This window comes from Dermochelys coriacea, chromosome 2 (assembly GCF_009764565.3).
Source record: "Dermochelys coriacea isolate rDerCor1 chromosome 2, rDerCor1.pri.v4, whole genome shotgun sequence".
Taxonomy (NCBI): Eukaryota; Metazoa; Chordata; order Testudines; family Dermochelyidae; genus Dermochelys; species Dermochelys coriacea.
Genome location: NC_050069.1, coordinates 4,287,881 through 4,307,167, shown reverse-complemented (window position 1 = coordinate 4,307,167; position 19,287 = coordinate 4,287,881). Strand labels below are relative to the sequence as shown.

The 19,287-nt window shown below is 43.8% G+C and overlaps 1 protein-coding gene across 3 annotated transcripts in view; it reads left to right on the top strand.

Moving 5' to 3' along the window:
- The first annotated feature begins 5,928 nt into the window (after window positions 1–5,928).
- ARHGAP39 (Rho GTPase activating protein 39) overlaps window positions 5,929–19,287 on the top strand; it is a 430,201-nt gene continuing 416,842 nt past the window's right edge. For all 3 annotated transcript variants that reach the window (XM_038392930.2, XM_038392931.2, XM_038392929.2), the window contains exon 1: window positions 5,929–6,075. In XM_038392930.2, coding sequence (XP_038248858.1) covers window positions 6,065–6,075 — 11 coding nt within the window. In that variant the 5' untranslated portion in view covers window positions 5,929–6,064. The remainder of the gene's footprint in view (window positions 6,076–19,287) is intronic.

The following is a 19,287-nucleotide window of genomic DNA, read 5'->3' as shown; positions in this document are numbered from 1 at the left end:
TGTCAACAGGAGGACTTGCATTGACTTCTATTGTGTTTGGATCAGGGTCGGTACTGATGCTGTGAACACTGTCCAGTGTGAACTAGCTGTTTCCAGAAGGCTGAGCAGGCTCAGACTGAGATCAGTGCTTGTGCACTGAATAAAAGTGCTGGACTTTCTCTGCCTGGGTTTTTCTAGATACCCCAGGTGGCCCCTGGTCCCAAAATAAAACAGGTATTATGTTTTCCAGACACGAAGAACAACAACTCAGTATACATTCAGAATTATTTTTCATTTATAGTAAGGGAAAAAGAGCACTATAAGAAAGAACAGAAGTAAAGTCTCTGGAGGGAGCACAGTGTGTGTGTCTCCTTTGTAACAAGCTGCACCAGCTTTGCGTCACAAAATGGCAACTGCCACTGCAGTGAGGCTCCTTAACTAAGTCCTGATGGTTAAGTAGCTACATACACAACATTCCTCCTCTGTCATTTTTAAACTGAGTCCTAAGAGAGCCTTGTGTTTAGTTAGTGGCTGGCAGTACCTGTCAGGAGGGGCAATAGCTCATCCTCTAGCTCTTCATTTGCATTTAGAGATTCACTTACATCATCTTTAGGCTAATAAAGAGCATGAATGTTTCCCTCCCCAGTAATTATATTTTCACCTGATATGGTTTCAGTGCCTTTCCCCTTCCTGAACCTGTATCCCAGAACAGCTGGTTAATAGGATTTTTACCTTTCCCTGCTGTGTTGCTGGTCCCGATCTCTCCCGGATAACATTTCCCCCTATTCCTTTCTCCTTTGTAATTTAATTCCCAAACTCTCTGCTCTGAGTTTAAAGCCCCAGCAGACATATGTTATAGGTTCTTTGCTCTGGCCCTGATTCAGAAAAGCATCACAATGCAGGAAATCACATAAGCATTGGCTTCAATGAGAATTTAAGTATGTGCTTAAAGTTAAGCATTTGTTTAGGTGCTTTCCTGAATACGTATGGACCTAAGCATGTGCTCAAGAGCTTTGCTGAAAACTCTGTACTGTTTTTCATCGTGTTCTTTTGCTAAATCTGTTCTGTCATCGGTTTGACACTACAGGGCACTAGTGAGACCTCACCTGGAATACTGTGTGCAGTTCTGGTCTCCCATGTTTAAAAAGGATGAATTCAAACTGGAACAGGTACAGAGAAGGGCTACTACTAGGATGATCCGAGGAATGGAAAACTTGTCTTATGAAAGGAGACTTAAGGAGCTTGGCTTGTTTAGCCTAACTAAAAGAAGGTTGAGGGGAGATATGATTGCTCTCTATAAATATATCAGAGGGATAAATACCAGAGAGGGAGAGGAATTATTTAAGCTCACCACCAATGTGGACACAAGAACAAATGGGTATAAACTGGCCACCAGGAAGTTTAGACTTGAAATTAGACGAAGATTTCTAACCATCAGAGGAGTGAAGTTTTGGAATAGCCTTCCAAGGGAAGCAGTGGGGGCAAAAGATCTATCTGGCTTTAAGATTAAACTCGATAAGTTTATGGAGGAGATGGTATGATGGGATAATGTGATTTTGGTAATTAATTGATCTTTAAATATTCATGTAAATAGGCCTAATGGCCTGTGATGGGATATTAGATGGGTGTAATCTGAGTTACCCAGGAAAGAATTTTCTGTAGTATCTGGCTGGTGAATCTTGCCCATATGCTCAGGGTTTAGCTGATTGCCATATTTGGGGTCGGGAAGGAATTTTCTTCCAGGGCAGATTGGAAGAGGCCCTGGAGGTTTTTCGCCTTCCTCTGTAGCATGGGGCACGGGTCACTTGAGGGAGGATTCTCTGCTCCTTGAAGTCTTTAAACCACGATTTGAGGATTTCAATAGCTCAGACATAGGTGAGGTTTTTCGTAGGAGTGGGTGGGTGAGATTCTGTGGCCTACATTGTGCCATCTGTAAAATAGGGCTAACTTTAGTGACCTACCATTGAGAGGCTGAACTCACTATTGTTTGAACAGGGCTTTGAGATAATTCACTGGCGGTAACTGTGAGTATGTGTGGAAATCCTGCTTAATAGCAAAAGGCCTCTTTTTACTGCCAAAGAACCAGTGTGGTTTAAAAGCCCTGGGAAGCTGCTTGGTCGGTTCCTGAGTCCAGTTAGAGGTGATGCGGTTTCTCCAAAGGCAAAGTGAACCCCAAATAAAATGTGTTTATAGAATGGGTCTAAAGAGGCCACGGGGTAAAGAAGAGCTTGGCCTGGGAGTAGCCTACAGAGGAAACACACAGCCCAAAGTGATCCTTGTCTCACAAATTTTACAAAGCTTGACCTCTGCTGTCTCCATCAAGCCACCTCTCTCTGCTCATGGTACATCTTTGCATGAGACCTGAAACAAATACAAGGTGTCACCGGGGTGACCATCAGAAAGTCCGTAGCATTTTATGTAAAAGCAGAGTGTTTGTCTTGGTTCTTTGGCCAAAATTTCTCCTTTCCTGATGCTGTGGCACGTTATGTTGTGCTAGTACCCAAAGGCCCTGAATGAAGCAGGAACACAGTTGTATTATGAGGTTTACAAACATACTCACTGATCCTACGAACATTTAAGCATGTGCGTAACTTTACTCATGTGAGTAGTCTAATTGATTTAACTGGGACTACTCACATAAATAATCTATTGCATATTCTTAAGTGTTTGCAGGATAGGGGTAGGGACTCCAATTCTGCAAATAGTTACACTCAGGGGTAACTTTAATCATACAGATATTCCCAATGTATTCAGTGGGACTAATCACATGCATCTAGTCACGGGTGTATGTATCTGCAGAAGGGCCATAGAAAACTGGTTTCAGGAGACATAGGTTCTGTTCATGGCTCTGCTACTGTGATTTTGTGCAAGTAACTTTGTGTCTTTATACCATCTGTTATCTGTCTTGTGTAGACTGTAGAACTGTCAGATCAGAGACTGCTTTACATAAGAATGGCCATACTGACCAAAAGTCCATCTAGCCCAGGATCCCGTCTACAGACAGTGGCCAATGCCAGGTGATTCAGAGGTAATGAACAGAACAGGTATTCATCAAGTGATCCTTCCCCCGTTGCCCATTCCCAACTTCTAGGATTGCCAGTTCTGGTTGGATGTATTCCTGGAGGTTTTATCACATGACATAATATTTAATTGAATATTAATCTTTAATTCGTGGAGACTCCAGGACAATCCTGGAGAGCTGGCAACCCTACCAACTTCTGGAAAACAGAGTCTAGGGACACCACCTCTGACCATCCTAGCTAATAGCCATTGATTGACCTTTCCTCCATGAATTTATCTAGTTCTTTTTTGAACCCTCTTATAGTCTTTGCCTTCACAACAACTTCTGGCAAGGAGTTCCACAGGTTGACTGTGCGTTGTGTGAAAAAAATACTTCCTTTTGTTTGTTTCAGCCTGCTGCCTATTAATTTAATTTGATGGCCCCTAGTTCTTGTGTTATGAGAAGGAGTAAATAACACTTCCTTATTCACCTCCACATCAGTCATGATTTTATAGACCTCTCTTATATCCCCCCTTAGTCATCTCTTTTCCAAGCTGAAAAGTCCCAGTCTTATTAATCTCTCTTCAGATGGAAGCAATTCCATCCCCTAGTAATTTTGTTGCCCTTTTCTGTACCTTTTCCAATTCCAATATACCTTTTTTGAGATGGGGCGACCACATCTGCATGCAGTATTCAAGATGTGGGTGTAGCATGGATTTATATAGAGGCAACATGATATTTTCTGTCTTATTATCTATCCCGTTCCTAATGATTCCCAACATTCTGTTCAGTTTTTTTGACTGCCGCAGCATATGGAGCGGATGTTTTCAGAGAACTATTCACAATGACTCCAAGATCTCTTTCTTGAGGGGTAACAGCTAATTTAGACCCCATCATTTTATATGTATAGTTGGGATTATGCTTTCCAATGTGCATCACTTTGCATTTATCAACATTGAATTTCATTTGCCATTTTGTGACCTAGTGGTCACCCATTTTTATGAAATTCCTTTGCAGCTCTTCACAGTCTGCCTGGGACTTAACTATCTTGAGTAGTTTTGTATCATCTACAAATTTGACCACCTCACTGTTTAGCCCTTTTCTCAGGTCATTTATGAATATATTGAATAGGACTGGGCCCAGTACAGACCCTTGGGGGACACCATTATTCACCTCTCTCCATTCTGAAAACTGACCATTTATTCCTACCCTTTGTTTCCTATCTTTTAACCAGCTACTGATCCATGAGAGGGACCTTCCCTCTTATCCCATGACAGCTTCCTTTGCTTAATAGCCTTTGGTGAGGGACCTTGTCAAAGGCTTTCTGAAAATCTAAGTACACTATATCCACTGGATCACCTTTGTTCATCTGTTTGCTGACCCCCGCAAAGAATTCTAGTAGATTGGCGAGGTATGATTTCCCTTTAGACAAACCATGTTTACTCTTTCCCAACAAATCATGTTCATCTATGTGTCTGACAATTCTGTTCTTTATTATGGTTTCATGGCTGATACTGAAGTTAGGCTTACCAGCCTGTAATTGCCGGGATCTCCTCTGGAACCTTTTGTAAAAATTGGCCTCACATAAGCTATCCTCCTGTCATCTGGTACATGAACTGGTTATATACCACAGTTAGTAATTCTGCAATTTCACATTTGAGTTCCTTCAGAACTCTTGGGTGAATACCCTCTGGTCCTCGTGACTTAATACTGTTTAGTTTATCAATTTGTTCCAAAAACTCTTCTAACGATACTTCAATCGGGGACAGTTCCTCAGATTTTCCACCAGAAAGAATGGCTCAGGTTTAGGGATCTCCTTCACATTCTCAGCCATGAAGACCAATGCAAAGTTTTGTATAGAGTGCCTAGCACAATGGGGCCTGATCTTGAGTGAAGCTTCTAAATGTTACTGTAATTCAAATAATATTTGTATCATTAAAATAAGGATAACAAATTGCATTATAGAAATCCTAAAACCCCTACTCTGTATGTACCATGTACCCTAACATAATTTAAAAATACATCGTTTCAGAGTAGCAGCCGTGTTAGTCTGTATTCGCAAAAAGAAAAGGAGTACTTGTGGCACCTTAGAGACTAACAAATTTGTTAGTCTCTAAGGTGCCACAAGTACTCCTTTTCTTTTTTTAAAAATACATCTTAAGTGCAGCAGCACAATTAAAAATAATCCACCACCAGTTAGTATGAAGTGTGCAAAATGTTGCTAAAAATAGGTAGATTATAAACCACTAGATTGTGTAAAGTCAAATTAAATGGGGTTGATTAAAGACTAGAGTTATTTGGACTGTAAACGCTCCAATGCAGGGATTGTCTTTTTGTTTATAGAGAGTTTAAGACCAGAAGGAACCAAGAGATCATTTGGTCTGGCTGCCTGCATATCACAGGCCCTTCAATGTCACCCATTTTGTTTGTACAGCACCTGGCACAATAGCCTCCACTTCCTGAATGTGGGGCTCCCAGGTGATTAAAATACAGGGGCTGGAATGTGAGTATGGGGCCTAGGTGCTGTAACTAGGGGTGCTGGGGGTGCCACAGCACCCCTTGGCTTGAAGTGGTTTCCGTCATATCCTGGGGTTACGGGTTGGTTGAATGGCTCTCAGCACCCCGACTGTACACATTGTTCCAGCACCATTGGTAGGGGGGCTGGCAGAGGGCAGAAATGGGCAGATCCTAGGAAATTGTAGGACAGAAATAGATTGGAACAGGCGGAGTTAGGGGAGCAACAGGCGATTACAGGTGAGTGCTATGGATTGGGCCCAGCTGTTGCCCACAGATGGGCTGTAGCAGCCGCAGCCCCTGCCTCCCCGGCCAGGAACTACACCTCCCATGAGCACCGGGGCGGGAGGCGGGGCTTGGGCCGCAGGCCCCGCCCCCCGCGGCGCCGGGTTGGCTGCGGCCGGGTGAGGTCAGGTTGTCGATGGTGACGGGGGGACGCGGCGGGGCTGCAGCCGGAGCCGGAGCCTCAGTCGGTGTCGGGAGCCGGAGCCGCTGGGGCCATGGGCTGGCGGGCGGGGGCCGCCGCTCTGCGCACCCAGCCTGCCGCGCGCTAGCGAGCCGCCGGGGAAGATGGCGGAGAGGTAGGTGCGGGGACCCCCCCCTCCCTCCCCACGGCACCTGTTTTCTCCCCCCGCCCCCTCAGCCAGCGCCTCCCGCTGGGCTGGGGTCCGGGTGCCCCCCCCTCGCAGCCCCACCCCCCGGCGTCCCCTTCTCCTCTGAGACCCTCCCCCCCGCAGCCCCCTCTCCCGGCGTCCCCTTCTCCTCTGAGACCCCCCCCCGCAGCCCCCTCTCCCCGGCGTCCCCTTCTCCTCTGAGACCCTCCCCCCCGCAGCCCCACCCCCCGGCGTCCCCTTCTCCTCTGAGACCCCCCCGCAGCCCCTTCTCCTCTGAGACCCTCCCGCAGCCCCCTCCCCCCGCAGCCCCTTCTCCTCTGAGACCCCCCCTCGCAGCCCCTCCCCCGGCGTCCCCTTCTCCTCTGAGACCCTCCCCCCCGCAGCCCCTCCCCCGGCGTCCCCTTCTCCTCTGAGACCCCCCCCCCGCAGCCCCTCCCCCGGCGTCCCCTTCTCCTCTGAGACCCTCCCCCCCGCAGCCCCCTTCTCCTCTGAGACCCTCCCCCCCGCAGCCCCTCCCCCGGCGTCCCCTTCTCCTCCTGAGACCCTCCCCCCGCAGCCCCTCCCCTGGCGTCCCCTTCTCCTCTGAGACCCCCCTGCAGCCCCCTCCCCCCGCAGCCCCTTCTCCTCTGAGACCCCCCCCTCGCAGCCCCTCCCCCGGCGTCCCCTTCTCCTCCTGAGACCCTCCCCCCCGGCAGCCCCACCCCCGGCGTCCCCTTCTCCTCTGAGACCCCCCTCGCAGCCCCCTCCCCCGGCGTCCTCCCCCCGCTGGGCTGAGGTCCGTGTGCCCCCTCATAGCCCTGCCCCCAACGTCCCCTTCTCCTCTGAGACCCCCTGTCACAGCCCCACCCTCACTATGTTCCCTAGCGGGGGGGGGGTCTGTGTCCTTCCCTTCATAGCTCCACCCCTACCATGTCCCCTTCCCCCTGAAACCCACCTTATAGCACTAACCCCCCCCCCCAAACTGAGACCCTTCCTTACAGCTCCACTGCATCCCACTCCCCCTGCTGGGTTGGGGTTCTTTGGGGGGGGGTCTGTGCTAGTGGTGTTGGGTTTTAATGCCCCCCGCTGTGGGGTGTTGCTGTCTGACATGCCGTGGGGGAGGATTGCTGGGGGTATCTGAACAGGGGTTTATGAGGATGTAGGGTAGTATGAGAGATTAGGACCGGGGTGAAGGGGCAAGTGCAAAAGAGGGTGGGCTGGGGTTGTGGGGTATGTATATGTAGCAAGTGAGGGGGGGTAAGGGGTGGTTGTTGCAGGGTGCACACTGATATGGGGTAGGGATGCATATGGGTGTGTGCAGAGTATAGTGAGTATAGGCTTGTGGGAGTGGGGGTAGGGATGTCCATGAGGTGCTCATTATGGGGTGGTGAGGTGGGGTGTGTGTGGATATAGGGAAAAGGGGAGTGTATGGTTCAGACTCTTCACATCATAGGATCTGTTCAATGGTAAAGGGTGTGTGGATTATAGGGCTGCAGTGGGATGTGCTGGGGGTGTGTATTGGTATGGGGTAGGGTGTGTGCATAAGGGGGATGAGTTTGTGTTTGTGCTGGAATGGGTTTTATTTATTTTACATGTGCAGCACTTGCAATACTCTGTCTTTCTCTGTACTGTATGCTGCTCAGCAGCTGTGTTGTTACTGCTACTTCTCCTGCTGCTTTCTGAGCCCTGCGTTCTTGAGCTGCAAAAACTGCAGGATTTTTTTTCCCTGTGTGATACCAGTTTAATCAACCCTCAGGTGACCTCTGCAGAAAAACCCACAGCTGTCATGCTCCTACACTTCACCTGGTGAACAGAGTTGAGTGGCTTTTAGAAAAGCCATTAAAGGGAATTTGAATAAAGGGAATATGAGGTCCTAGGTGCATGAAAGCAGCAGGTGGCTTGAATGAGGCTGTGCCTGTCACTATGTTTACATCTGGCCCAGTAGTAAACAAGGTGTGGTACTGTGATTCAGTGCATCAGTGCCATCAGCTCACCAGGTGTGGTGCTGTCTCTGCAGTTTTTTGTGCACCACTGACTGTGCCTTGCCATGGTAGCATGTGCACAGATAGTAGTTGCACTGAATGCTAATATAGCTGCACATTCATTAAAAACAGTGTGATTGCACTTCACTGAAAATCTGCAGCCTTCATTTGCACTGTTGCTATGAATGGTAATTTCTTTGATGTGAGGGGGAAATCAACACCCTTACACTTGAATAATTTGGCTTAATTTTAGAAATGTCCAGCTGTTTTTTGATATGGAGAGAGACTAACAGTTTCTTGCAGTATAGCGTTCATGGGTGTGACCTGCTATCTGTAAGACTGTGCTGTGCAGGCAGGTTAAATTAGATCTGTTCCTATACTGGATGCCTTTTTGTAGTGCTGCTGCTGGAATGTTAAGGTTTTGTTACATCACTGATTTTAATTGATGAAATTGCTTATTTCTTCTGCACTATTAATTATGCTCTAAGTGAGCCATAAAGAATGGATGCAGGAGACGGGGATCAAGGTCCCCAGTGTTGATTACCCCCCTTCAATCACAGTGAAGCAATTGTGTGGGATATGGCCATGTGAACTTAATAGATTCTCACTTGTACTGTGCCCTGGAGGAGAGCAGACTCCTCCCTGGAGTTCTCAGCCTATACGTGCTGAAGGGAAATTCCTTCATTTAGTTTAAACCCAGTGCCAGTGAATGTCATTCACTGTGGCTCTTGCAGCTAATCCCATTTCTACACTGGGATGGAACTGTTTGATTTTTTTTTTTTTCTCTTAGAACCCAGTGAAGTAGATTCTGCCAGCACCTCCTGGGGCAGAAAATCCTAAATATGTATCATTTGGGAGAGGAAAGCTGGCAGAGAAAGGTCCTCTGATTTCTAGCTTTTTTTCAGTACCTAGGAGGTTGTGAGCAGCATTTCCTATTAAAAGCCCTTGCCTATGGAATTTACTGCCACTGGAGATCAGATGGACCTAGGTCTAGCCTCCCTGCAAGCCTTATTTCTTCTCATATTAGTGGAAGACCTGTGTGAAGAGAGCAACCCTAAGAGCAAAAGGTCACTAGTGAGGTTGACCTGGTTTGGGGAGTGTCTTAAAGAGGGTGGGGAGCAGAGTTGTGGTCCTTTTGATAGAACTGATGTTGCTTATGTAGAGGTGCGCTTTTGGTGGTAGTCACATTATTTACATGTATTTATAGGGTGCCTGTGGTCTCTGGGTGTACTCTACATGGCTTAAATATGGTAATAAACAATTGTAAATAAAAGAAGCAAAAATGCCAGTCTTGTGTTACTTGCAGCTTTGAAGGAGATGAGGCCAGTTGGCTAAGAGCCCAGGATTTCATAGCTTGTAAGCAGAGAAAATTTGGGTGAAGAGATGCAGCAGGATATGGCTAAATGTATTTCTATTGGGTGCAAGTGCTTTGAGAACAGCCTGCTTCTGGTTACTATCAACCTTACTATTGGGACGATGAGTTTGAGTGATCTGTACAGGGTTGGGTCAGAGATGGAGAGGCTGGTCTTTAAAGTAAATGGGGCCCTAGGCCATTAAAGGATTTGTGACAGGTGAAATTCAAGGTGTTGGTCACTAATCAGTCAGTGCAGGTTGCCAAGCATGGATATGGTGGGTGGGTGTGTGTGTGTGTGTATACATTTTTTTTCCTCTTGTTCCATTCAGGAGGGCAGCTGCTCCCTGCTGTAGCTGTGACCTCCAGGTGGCTTTCATGGTTAGTCCTAGATTGATCCTGTTACAGTGGTTAAATCTAGAAGTAAAGAAGGCAAAAGAGTATAATCTTGGCCAGCCTTAGGAGGTTTCATGGGTGTGGATGATGTGTATCTGTCCACAGATAAAGCTGGCAATATAGAAGCAGTGAGGCATCTAAGACCCCAACATTATGGGGCATGTTGATAATGGTGAAGCTGATTACCTTATTTTATTGGGTAATTATAGTCTTAATTGTCTTTCCTTGCCACTCAACTTCAACCAGCTTGCTTACATTTAAGTCTGAACTCTCCCAGACACCAAGAGGTTGGTGAAGGATGTTTGGGTCTGATAAGACTTTGAGCTGAGTATCAGCATACTGTGGAGTGTAGCCCTTGCGTCCTTTTGCATCTTAACTTGAATAGAGCCTTCCATACGTTGGTGGACTCCCATAATTAGGATCTTTCAGAGTCTTTCTCCCAGTTCTACAAACCTAAGATATTCTTTGTATCATTAAAGCCAAGGATCTTTCATAACTTGTTCCCTCTCCATACATAGCAAGGTAAGATTGGCTCCCAGGGGTGGTGTACTACTTCCCTTTTTATAGAGCCTCTCTGATGCAGAGTTTGCCTTCTGACTTAGTTCCACAGTATATCCATGTATGTTTGCTCCTGCTAGAATCCATCAGCCATTTGATAGGTTGTCACACCCATTCCCTTGGTACTTTTGGGACCCGTAATAAGAAAAGGGAAATCTAGGCTACCTGTCAGGAAGGAATATCTTGATGATGAGAACTATTTGGCTGTGAAACTCTCCCTCTAGAGAAATGGTGGAAGCCCCGCCCACTGGAACATTCATGTTTAGACTAGAAAATGTGCAATATGGAACAATCCTGCCCTTCCTTAGGGAGATGGGCTACCATGACCTATTACTGATATTCTCTTCCATCTCTAACTTGTATGATTCTGATATGTTTAAATCTTTTTGAAGGTATCAGTGTTGTTTCCAACTTCTTGTCTATCAACAAATTTGGGAGCAGCTCAATCAGAGGACTGAGACTGGGATTCCTAGGTTCTGTCCTTTTGTCACAGACTTACTCTGACCTTGAACAAATCATTTAAACTCTGTGCTACCAGTTTCTCGCTGTAAAATGGCTATAATGAGCCCTGCCCACCTTACCGGGGTGTGGAGAATTAATATTTGACTCTTTGAAATCCTTAAAAAGAAAAGGAGTACTTGTGGCACCTTAGAGACTAACAAATTTATTAGAGCATAAGCTTTCGTGAGCTACAGCTCACTTCATCGGATGAAATCCTTGGTGCTAGAATAACGCAAAGTGTTAGTGTACCCTTTCCACAGGCACATTCCTACTTTAGACAGTTGACCAAATGAAGAGCAGCATCTGCAACTCCAGATACTGGTGAATTCTCTCCATTCAGAGCTGTTAATATTTATAATGATCTGTGCTTATGATCATCTGTCCAGTTTGTATATCCATGTTCAGGCTAGTCAGCCTAAGAATCCATGCTAGAAATTTCCATACTAGCATGCCTAAGAAATACTTCAATCCTGATTAAGTGCTTTACTTTTTGGTGTCCTTGTTCAGAAGCTTTGGCCTCTATGTGGGGATTTTGTCACAAGTTTAAATGATAGTGTAGCTGGAATACATGTGATGTCTTCATCAGCAAGTAGCTTGGTTTAGGATTTATTTTATGTAAGATCATGCAGGTTTTGATAACCCATTCTGTCAGTCTATTTATGATAGTCTCCATGATTTTTTACCAACTGTAAGACTGCACACTTGTTGGATTGCACCCACTCCTTTCTCCAAGGGAGGGTACCCCTCAAATTCTAAAGTGATTGTATAACATGGTGATGTATGGTATTTTAAGAACAACAAAACTAATAGAACATAAAATTTTGAGGTGTCCGTGCTGATCCCGGGTGTAAAACAAATGCATGTTAGTGGGATTGCCAGTTCACATGCCATTCCACTGATATTCTGGGCACGGGTTATGAATCATAGGGGCACAAAGATATTAATTGGGGTGTAAAATTTTATGCTTGCAATCTCTGTACAATGATAGTGGTTATAACATATTTATTTGATCATGTTCATGGCCCCCAAAGGAAACTATTATAGAAAACTTCATTCTTACCCCCTGATCCATGTCCCTTGATGAGGTTTTTCTCTGATTAAGTTCTGTAATGATCCTACAGTAACCTCTTCCCTTTAGCATGTTTAAAAAGTAATTTGTTCCTCTCTTCAGCAACCATGCTCTCCTTCTTGCATTTTTTGCTTCAGTGATTATTACCTTACATGCTCTAGATAACTCATTGAACTTTGACTTCTCCTTTTCCTCTTCCATCTCTTCTCAAAAGATTTCTGCTGTAATACTCTTTTCATTTTGTTGCTAATCCAGGATGGCTATTTTTAATCCCCTACTTGCTTTCTTGGCAACTGGGATAAATCTACTCTAGGTGCTAAGTGGAACCACTTGAGTATTTTCTAGGCAGCATATACACCCTGCCCTTTAACTTGGTGGTTCCTTTTTGAGTGCACTTGTACAACTTCTAACACTTGCTTTCTCAAAGTTCTGCCTTTCCCTCCTGTCTGCTTCAGTCTATCAATGAAAAAACTGCAGCACTGTATTGCTGCTACCATGTGTTTCTCATGGAGTTAGTAACTGCTATCTCTGTTAGCACTTCCCCCTTGCTGGCACTTTGGCTGCCCCTTCAGAGAATGCTCTTGCCTAATAATTCAACACTGTCCCTGCTTTCAGAGTTATCAGCTTTCCCCGCTGGATGGGATTTTCCAAAAAGTTAGGCTGTCTACACTGCACTTCCTTCAGTAAAATTTATTGATTGGCGGTGTGAAAAAAAACACCCCCTGACAGACAAGTTTTACTGATTGAAAACTGCTGGTGTGGAGAGTGCTACTGCCCCTCTTTGGGGGTGGTTTTATTTTGTCAGCAGGAGAGCCCTCTCCTGCAGACAGAGTGGCTACACAGCATATGGTACAGCTGTGCCGCTATAAGGTGCGCAGTGTAAACATAGCCTGAGTCTCAGGACAGTTCCCTTCCTTTGATGGCTAACTCCAAGGCCACCTATCGCTGTGGGCTTGTAACACATTTGCAGACTCTAGCTTCAGCCAACTAAATCTGACTTGCTTTTCTAACCTCACTGTTGCAAATGATGAATGTATTCTGTGTGTGCAATGCTATACACCCTTGTATTCTATTGATGTAGCGCAGTTGGTGGCTATGCCCTTGGATAGCAGCTGCTAGCTGGCCTAGTGGATAGTAAGTCCCCCCGCGCCCCCTGATACCTAACCAGGTGGTCCTGGGTCTCCTATTTTCAAGCCTTTTCCTAGCCCTCCCAAAGAGCCTCCCTTACTCAAGAGGATGTTATCCTGAGCAGGCAGGCTTCTGTCCCAGCAGGTGCTCCAGTTCTTTAAGGACCTAAATGCCTCCTGCATTACAGTACACTCTCAGCCATGCAATAGGGGACTGGATCTCCTGTCTATACACTCTATATGGAAATTTTGTTAATATCTAGCTTTAAAAAAATCAATAGAAGCAAGCAAGCAATGTGGGCTTATTAAATATAAGGTGTAGTAAGCCAGTGGCACATCTTTTTTTTTTTTTTTAAAGAAAAGCAAAATTACTTCTTTTAAAATGAGAAATGTGCAATTTTGACTGTTTAACATCTCATAAAACTTCTGGCAAATGAAGCCTGAAATAGACTGTCAGAATGAGAAGCCTTTGCTTATTGTATTTTACAGATAGTGTGATCCAGAATTTTGTTCTTGAATTGAACACTGATTGGTAGTTATTTCTGGTATAGAGCAGAACTATTTCTTGACTTCTGAATCATTAACTCATCATTGCAGATTTCCAAATATGTTTGGCAATAGAGAGAGAGAACTTATTGAGGACATGGGGATTAAGTGAAAAGACAGCAAAATATCTGGATTTTAATGCTCCATAGAGAGGAGATCTTCACCCCCCCCACCCCCCCATTATTGGTTATTGTGTACAGTTGAGTCTGAACTGATTGGTGTAAGGGTGGCTAACCTGCTGCGTTCAGAACGGTGCAGTGCCCACAAGCTGCCCTCCTATTTCTTCTGAGGGCACAACACATAGAATTCGCATCCTATCAGTAGGAGAAAAAGGGATATGATATTTCAGAAAAATCTCTATCCAACAGTAAATTCTTGTAATTATTGATACTTTGTGCTTCTGTAGCACCTTTCTTCTGAGGCTCTCGATGCATTTTACAAATGTTCATTTAGACTCACAACATTCCTGTCACTATTATTCCCATTTTATAAATGGGAAAATAGACACAGTGAGGATGACCCTGTCCAAAGTCACACAAGAATTACATGACCGGGCCAGAAATAGAAGAATCCAAGTCTTCAGACTGTTCTGGGCCTTGACCATGAGATCACGTTTCCTTACCTCTACTGTTAAACATTGAGGAATCTTTTGCATTTAAGTTAAAGTGAAACATTGCAGTGTAGCATTTATAGAAAACAAACGCGAGTCTGTGTCCATTTCTGTTGCTGTCAGATGCACGTGGTCTCTGGTCTGCCTTTTTCGAGGTGATGACATTTCTCTGTTTGCCTCATTGCATTTTTATCGATCTATTTGCTCTGTGCTCTGCTCAAATGTAAATGACTTGCACAGGCAACATGTTTGGAAATCCAACCTCTTTACCATCTAGAAATGTTATTAACCCTGTGAGTTGAAGGTACATTATTATTTTATTGATTTCTATAGTACCTCTTTCAAGCTTGAAAGCACTTCATATGCTGTAGGCAGGTAGCATGTGAAGTTCTTTACCTAGTAAAATGCAGCCATCTCCAGGGTAGCAGTGTTTCTCATCCCTGTCCTTTATAGTCATGAATCTTGATAGCCATTCTGAAAGGCAGCATTGTGGGGAGAGGAGTTGACAGCTTTTTCTCATCTTCAAGCTTCTAGAAATCCTTTCCTTTATTCCTCCTTGAGATCAAACTAAAATCCACCTTTGGGTGTCTCTGAAGTAAGTGCCAACCCTCCCCATTCTACATGATGATGAGTGAAATAAATACTGGTACTAATAGACTTGGTGTGTAAGCCTAGTTAGACTTCTCTGCCTGAATCGGTTTGAAGATAATTTCTTATACTCTCAGCTGTAGTAGGATCCCTACTCCCTTCTAAAAGTCATTTGCCCAGTTGGCTTTAGTGGCATATCCTATCCAACCCACCTCTCCAGGTGTGTATCAGAATTGGTCAGGAGAAGGGAGGCTGAAATGAGGATGGAAGAACTAATTTCATGACACATAGCTGTGTTAATTAAGAGTGATTGTTATAAAACAACAGGGTGGGATGGGGGACAGAGTGTCCATGAGATTTTCCCCTTCAGATAGAATTTGTGGGTTAAGGACTGCTGGGAGCTTTTAGATCAATTTCCCCATGCACCCTTTGAAGTGATGCTGTTGAATCTGTCATAGCTCCCAATACTATCACTTTCAAGGTTGTAAGGAAAAATTGAAAATGAATACGTCAAGCTTGCATTCATTTAGAAGCCTTTTTAGTTTTGCATATCTAATATCTCCTTAATGTCACTGAGTAATCTGGATCATAGTTCAGGTACTCAGTGCTAGAGCAAGGTTTGTGTCAACCACTTCATTCAAATCTGTTTGAGAGTAGGGTGTGGCCTATAAATTAAAAAAAATAATTGCTCCAGGAAACAATTTAGCATATGTTCTGGTTTTATAAAATTTCCAATTAAAAATCTAAATATCAAGGTTTATTTACTGTCTTGAAGGAAACAGAAGTGGCTAAGACACTAAGCAGTAATGCCTGGAGCAACTATTTTTTTTCCCAAGGAAACTTTGTTTAGAAAACTGACAGATCTGCTTTTCCCTTCTTTGCTGGGAGTGATTCAAAGTGAAATAGGGCTGGAGTAGAAAGGCTCTAAGAAGAAAAGAGCAGAATTGCTTTTGACGGGTCAAATGGAGATTTTTTTTTTTTTTAAAGCAAGTAAGCAATAGTCCACGCGACAGATGGCACTTTTGTGCAATATCCTTGAAAGACTTAATATAATGTTTGTATTATGGTGTGTTGGTATTGTATGTAACCTCTCTGGCAAAGTGGGGTGGAGAAATGTGACTAATATTGCAACCCTATGCTGTATAATTGGGGTCCATTGGAACTAAAAATAGTGAGTGGCAATTAAGACAAATCAGCCAGGTTGTAACCCCTGTCAGAGAGAGGACCCCCCCCCCCCCCCGGGGAGACTCGCATATACTAGTTCAAACTACATTATCCAGAGACCAACAGACAAAGAAAGGACTTTTGGCATAAATAGCACTGAGTCTGTTTAAAATTCAGGCTTTCTTTCTAATACAGCAAATAGACATGACCTTCTGCTCAGTAGGGTCTAATCCTTGCAGAAGGGTTGTAAAATCTTGACATAGTTGTCACCCATGAGTCTTATGGGGCCTCTCTGATAAGCTTGGTCCGAGGACAGGGAATACAGGTGCAGTGACCCTGAAACTGAGAGAGTCTGGTTGGATTTACCTTGGCCCACCATCCCTGTGACAGTTTATGAACCTCCAGGTCACCATCATTTTTCAGAACAAGCAGTAACTTTACAAATACCTCACCAGCATGGAGTTGAGTTGTAAGTCCCTGTGGTGATCCATGGTGCTGTGGTCTGCAGTTGAATTATATTTGCCCTAATGTTCCTCCTCAGTTTGAAACCTCACAGCAGCAGGTAGGGAGCCCTAGCAGGGAAAGTCTTACTGTGTTGATGTGAAGGTTTAGGACGCAGTATAGAGCCAGACCTGGGAGCAAGGGTCTGACAGGCTTCATTTAAAAACATAGTTGAGTCTAGAGGAGGGATGGGAGATCCTGCCTGGAGCAAGCAGCAAGCTCAAGAGGGAATGTTGGTGATGGTATGGGGGAAGCAGAGAGAAGTTTGTAAGTACAGTTCTGCCTCTGGGCTCTACTACTTCAATAAATAATATTCAGTGCCTTTAATGAAAACTCTTGTAAGGCGCTGTATTTGGGCGGTAACTCTGTCTGCTTTATGAAGACCAGGGTAGGCAGCCTAGCTGCTTAGTATGAGATGCTGTCTCTTCCCCCTTCTCCCCCCCTCTTTTTTTATCCCCATCTAACCTGTGAAAAATCTGAGTCATTTCTGTCATGGGACTCGGAGTTCCTAGCTCTGGGCGCCATTTTTCATGCAGCTGATCCTGATAAATCAAGGGGGTTTTCTGTTCTTGAAGTTGTGAAAGTGGAGTAACTTTTGTATTTTGTTGGGTCAGGTCATTCAAATTTTCATTTCTCTGAATGAATCAAAATGGCTAAGGGAGTAGGCTCTCAATGTAAATGAAGGGGTGGATTGGAGCAGCAGGTTGCTGTTGCTGATTGGCCAGTTGCAGCACTGTGCGCTGGTAAACTCAAATTCTGTTGTTCATGGGTGGTCAGCAGGTGTGTTAGCAAGAACTAAGGGATGAGCTGCTTTCATGTTGGTTCGTATAGCACTGAGGGTATTGTTGGTACTTGGTAATAAATAACTCATGCTCGCAAAACTTACCATAAAGTATAAGGACATGATCAACAGCCCTCTGAAATTAAAAAATTTTTGGATTTCCATGGCCTCTGGATCAAACCAGAAGTGCCCATAAACCACAATAATGGGTGAAGTATAACAACCTAGGTAAATATGGAAGATATACTTTGGAATGTTTTTTTATCTGTATTAGGAATATAGCAGTGATATGACTTAGAGATACTTACAGATGGTGGTACATAGATTTGCCTCTGAAGGCTCTGAATATAGCTTTCTACCTAGGTATTTTAATAAAGAGTAGCACTTAAAGAAGTGAGATTATACGGAAATACCTACATTTCTTCAGTGGCTGAAAATAATTGGTTTTTAAGCCTTGTACCTCCTACGGTATAACTGCATGCTTTGTCATCCGTTATTACTTATTAGTGTTTATAATGAGGGAAAACTACAGCAGAATGTCACAATGAAAGCTAACCTATTTTGTATTAGTACAGTACATTGCAAACACCTGCAGAGCTGTCTCTACAACCAAAAGCTTGAACATAAATCTTTCATTTTGGTACCCTGGGGAAGATGCTACAAGTTAGTTTATTTTAAGCCAGTGCTATTTATCCCTTAAAATTCCCTCTCTTCCAGATCCAACTGTTAGGATTTTAGTTTGGCAACCTTGATAATTTAACAAAATTAAAAGTTGAATCATCCAAATGAGAAAAAGCATCTGAAAGAGCCTTAGTAAATGGGAAGAACTAAGATGATATAGATGCATTGTTTACATTACATTAGTACCTGGTGGCCCCAGTCAGGATCAGAACCCTGTTGTGCTTGGAACTGTACAAAGACACATGAAGACATGGTGCTTGCCCTAAAGAGCTTGCTAACTAAGGCAGATGACATCTGTAGGGCATGGGGAGAGGGCTGCAACCAAATGGGCAAATCTTATCTAGATGAGACATTACATTTTTAATTAATTAGTTATTCCCATCTGTCCCACTTAAGCAGGCTTGGCAGAACTTGTTTTAGTTTTTATAATTTTGATGGATACTATTGATATTTTAGCATTTTTTATTTTATTGATTTTAAATTTTCAGTTGTGGGAAATTATGGAGGATCAGGCAATAGTGGGAGGTCTGACAATTATTTAATATCAGTAGTTCAGATTAAAAAAGATAAAGCTTTATAACTGATACAAATTGTCAACATCACATGTCAAAATATACAAAGTAAATATCCTTAAATCAAACTGTTAAATTCTCAATCTGTATTTTTCTTATGTTGCCTATCTGTAAATTTTGATTATCATTGGAAATATTTTTCATCTGTTTGTGCATATGTGATTAAAATCCATGTTCATCAACATTTAGCAATAAAAATCTAATATTTCCAAGCCTTGACATAAGTGTCACTAATACTTATTTCCCCCTTTCAGTATCTCCTGATGCATTTGAGTCTTTGATCTAGTTTGGTAGAAGCTGTTTAAACCTCAGGTTGTTCAGCTCTCATCCCCAGGGCAGAGTTAGCCATATCATATGTTGCTGTGTGCGAGCTGTCACAGGTACCTACTTTAATTTTGTCTACATTCAGCTACAGTAGTCCTAGATGGCAACCGGGCTCTCTCAGCAGGCAGAAAGCATCTTGTTAAAAATCAGTCTGTGCTGTGACATATCTGCCAATGTACTGAAAAGTCAAGGAACTCAAAATCCTAATTAAGGGTCTTAATGCCAGTCCTGAATACATGTGCAGGGTTCCCATTGAATTAATTGGGGGAGCCCCTGTGCATACATCCCACTGAAGAATTTGGCCCTAAATTTATTAATGTCTGGGACATATTTTTGCTAAACTTGACTGTGTATAGGCTTAACTAGGTCAGCACATGAGAACAAGAGTTGCTTTAAGTCTTATTTGATTTAGACACATCCTAACTATGTGCGTACCAAAAAAAAAAATC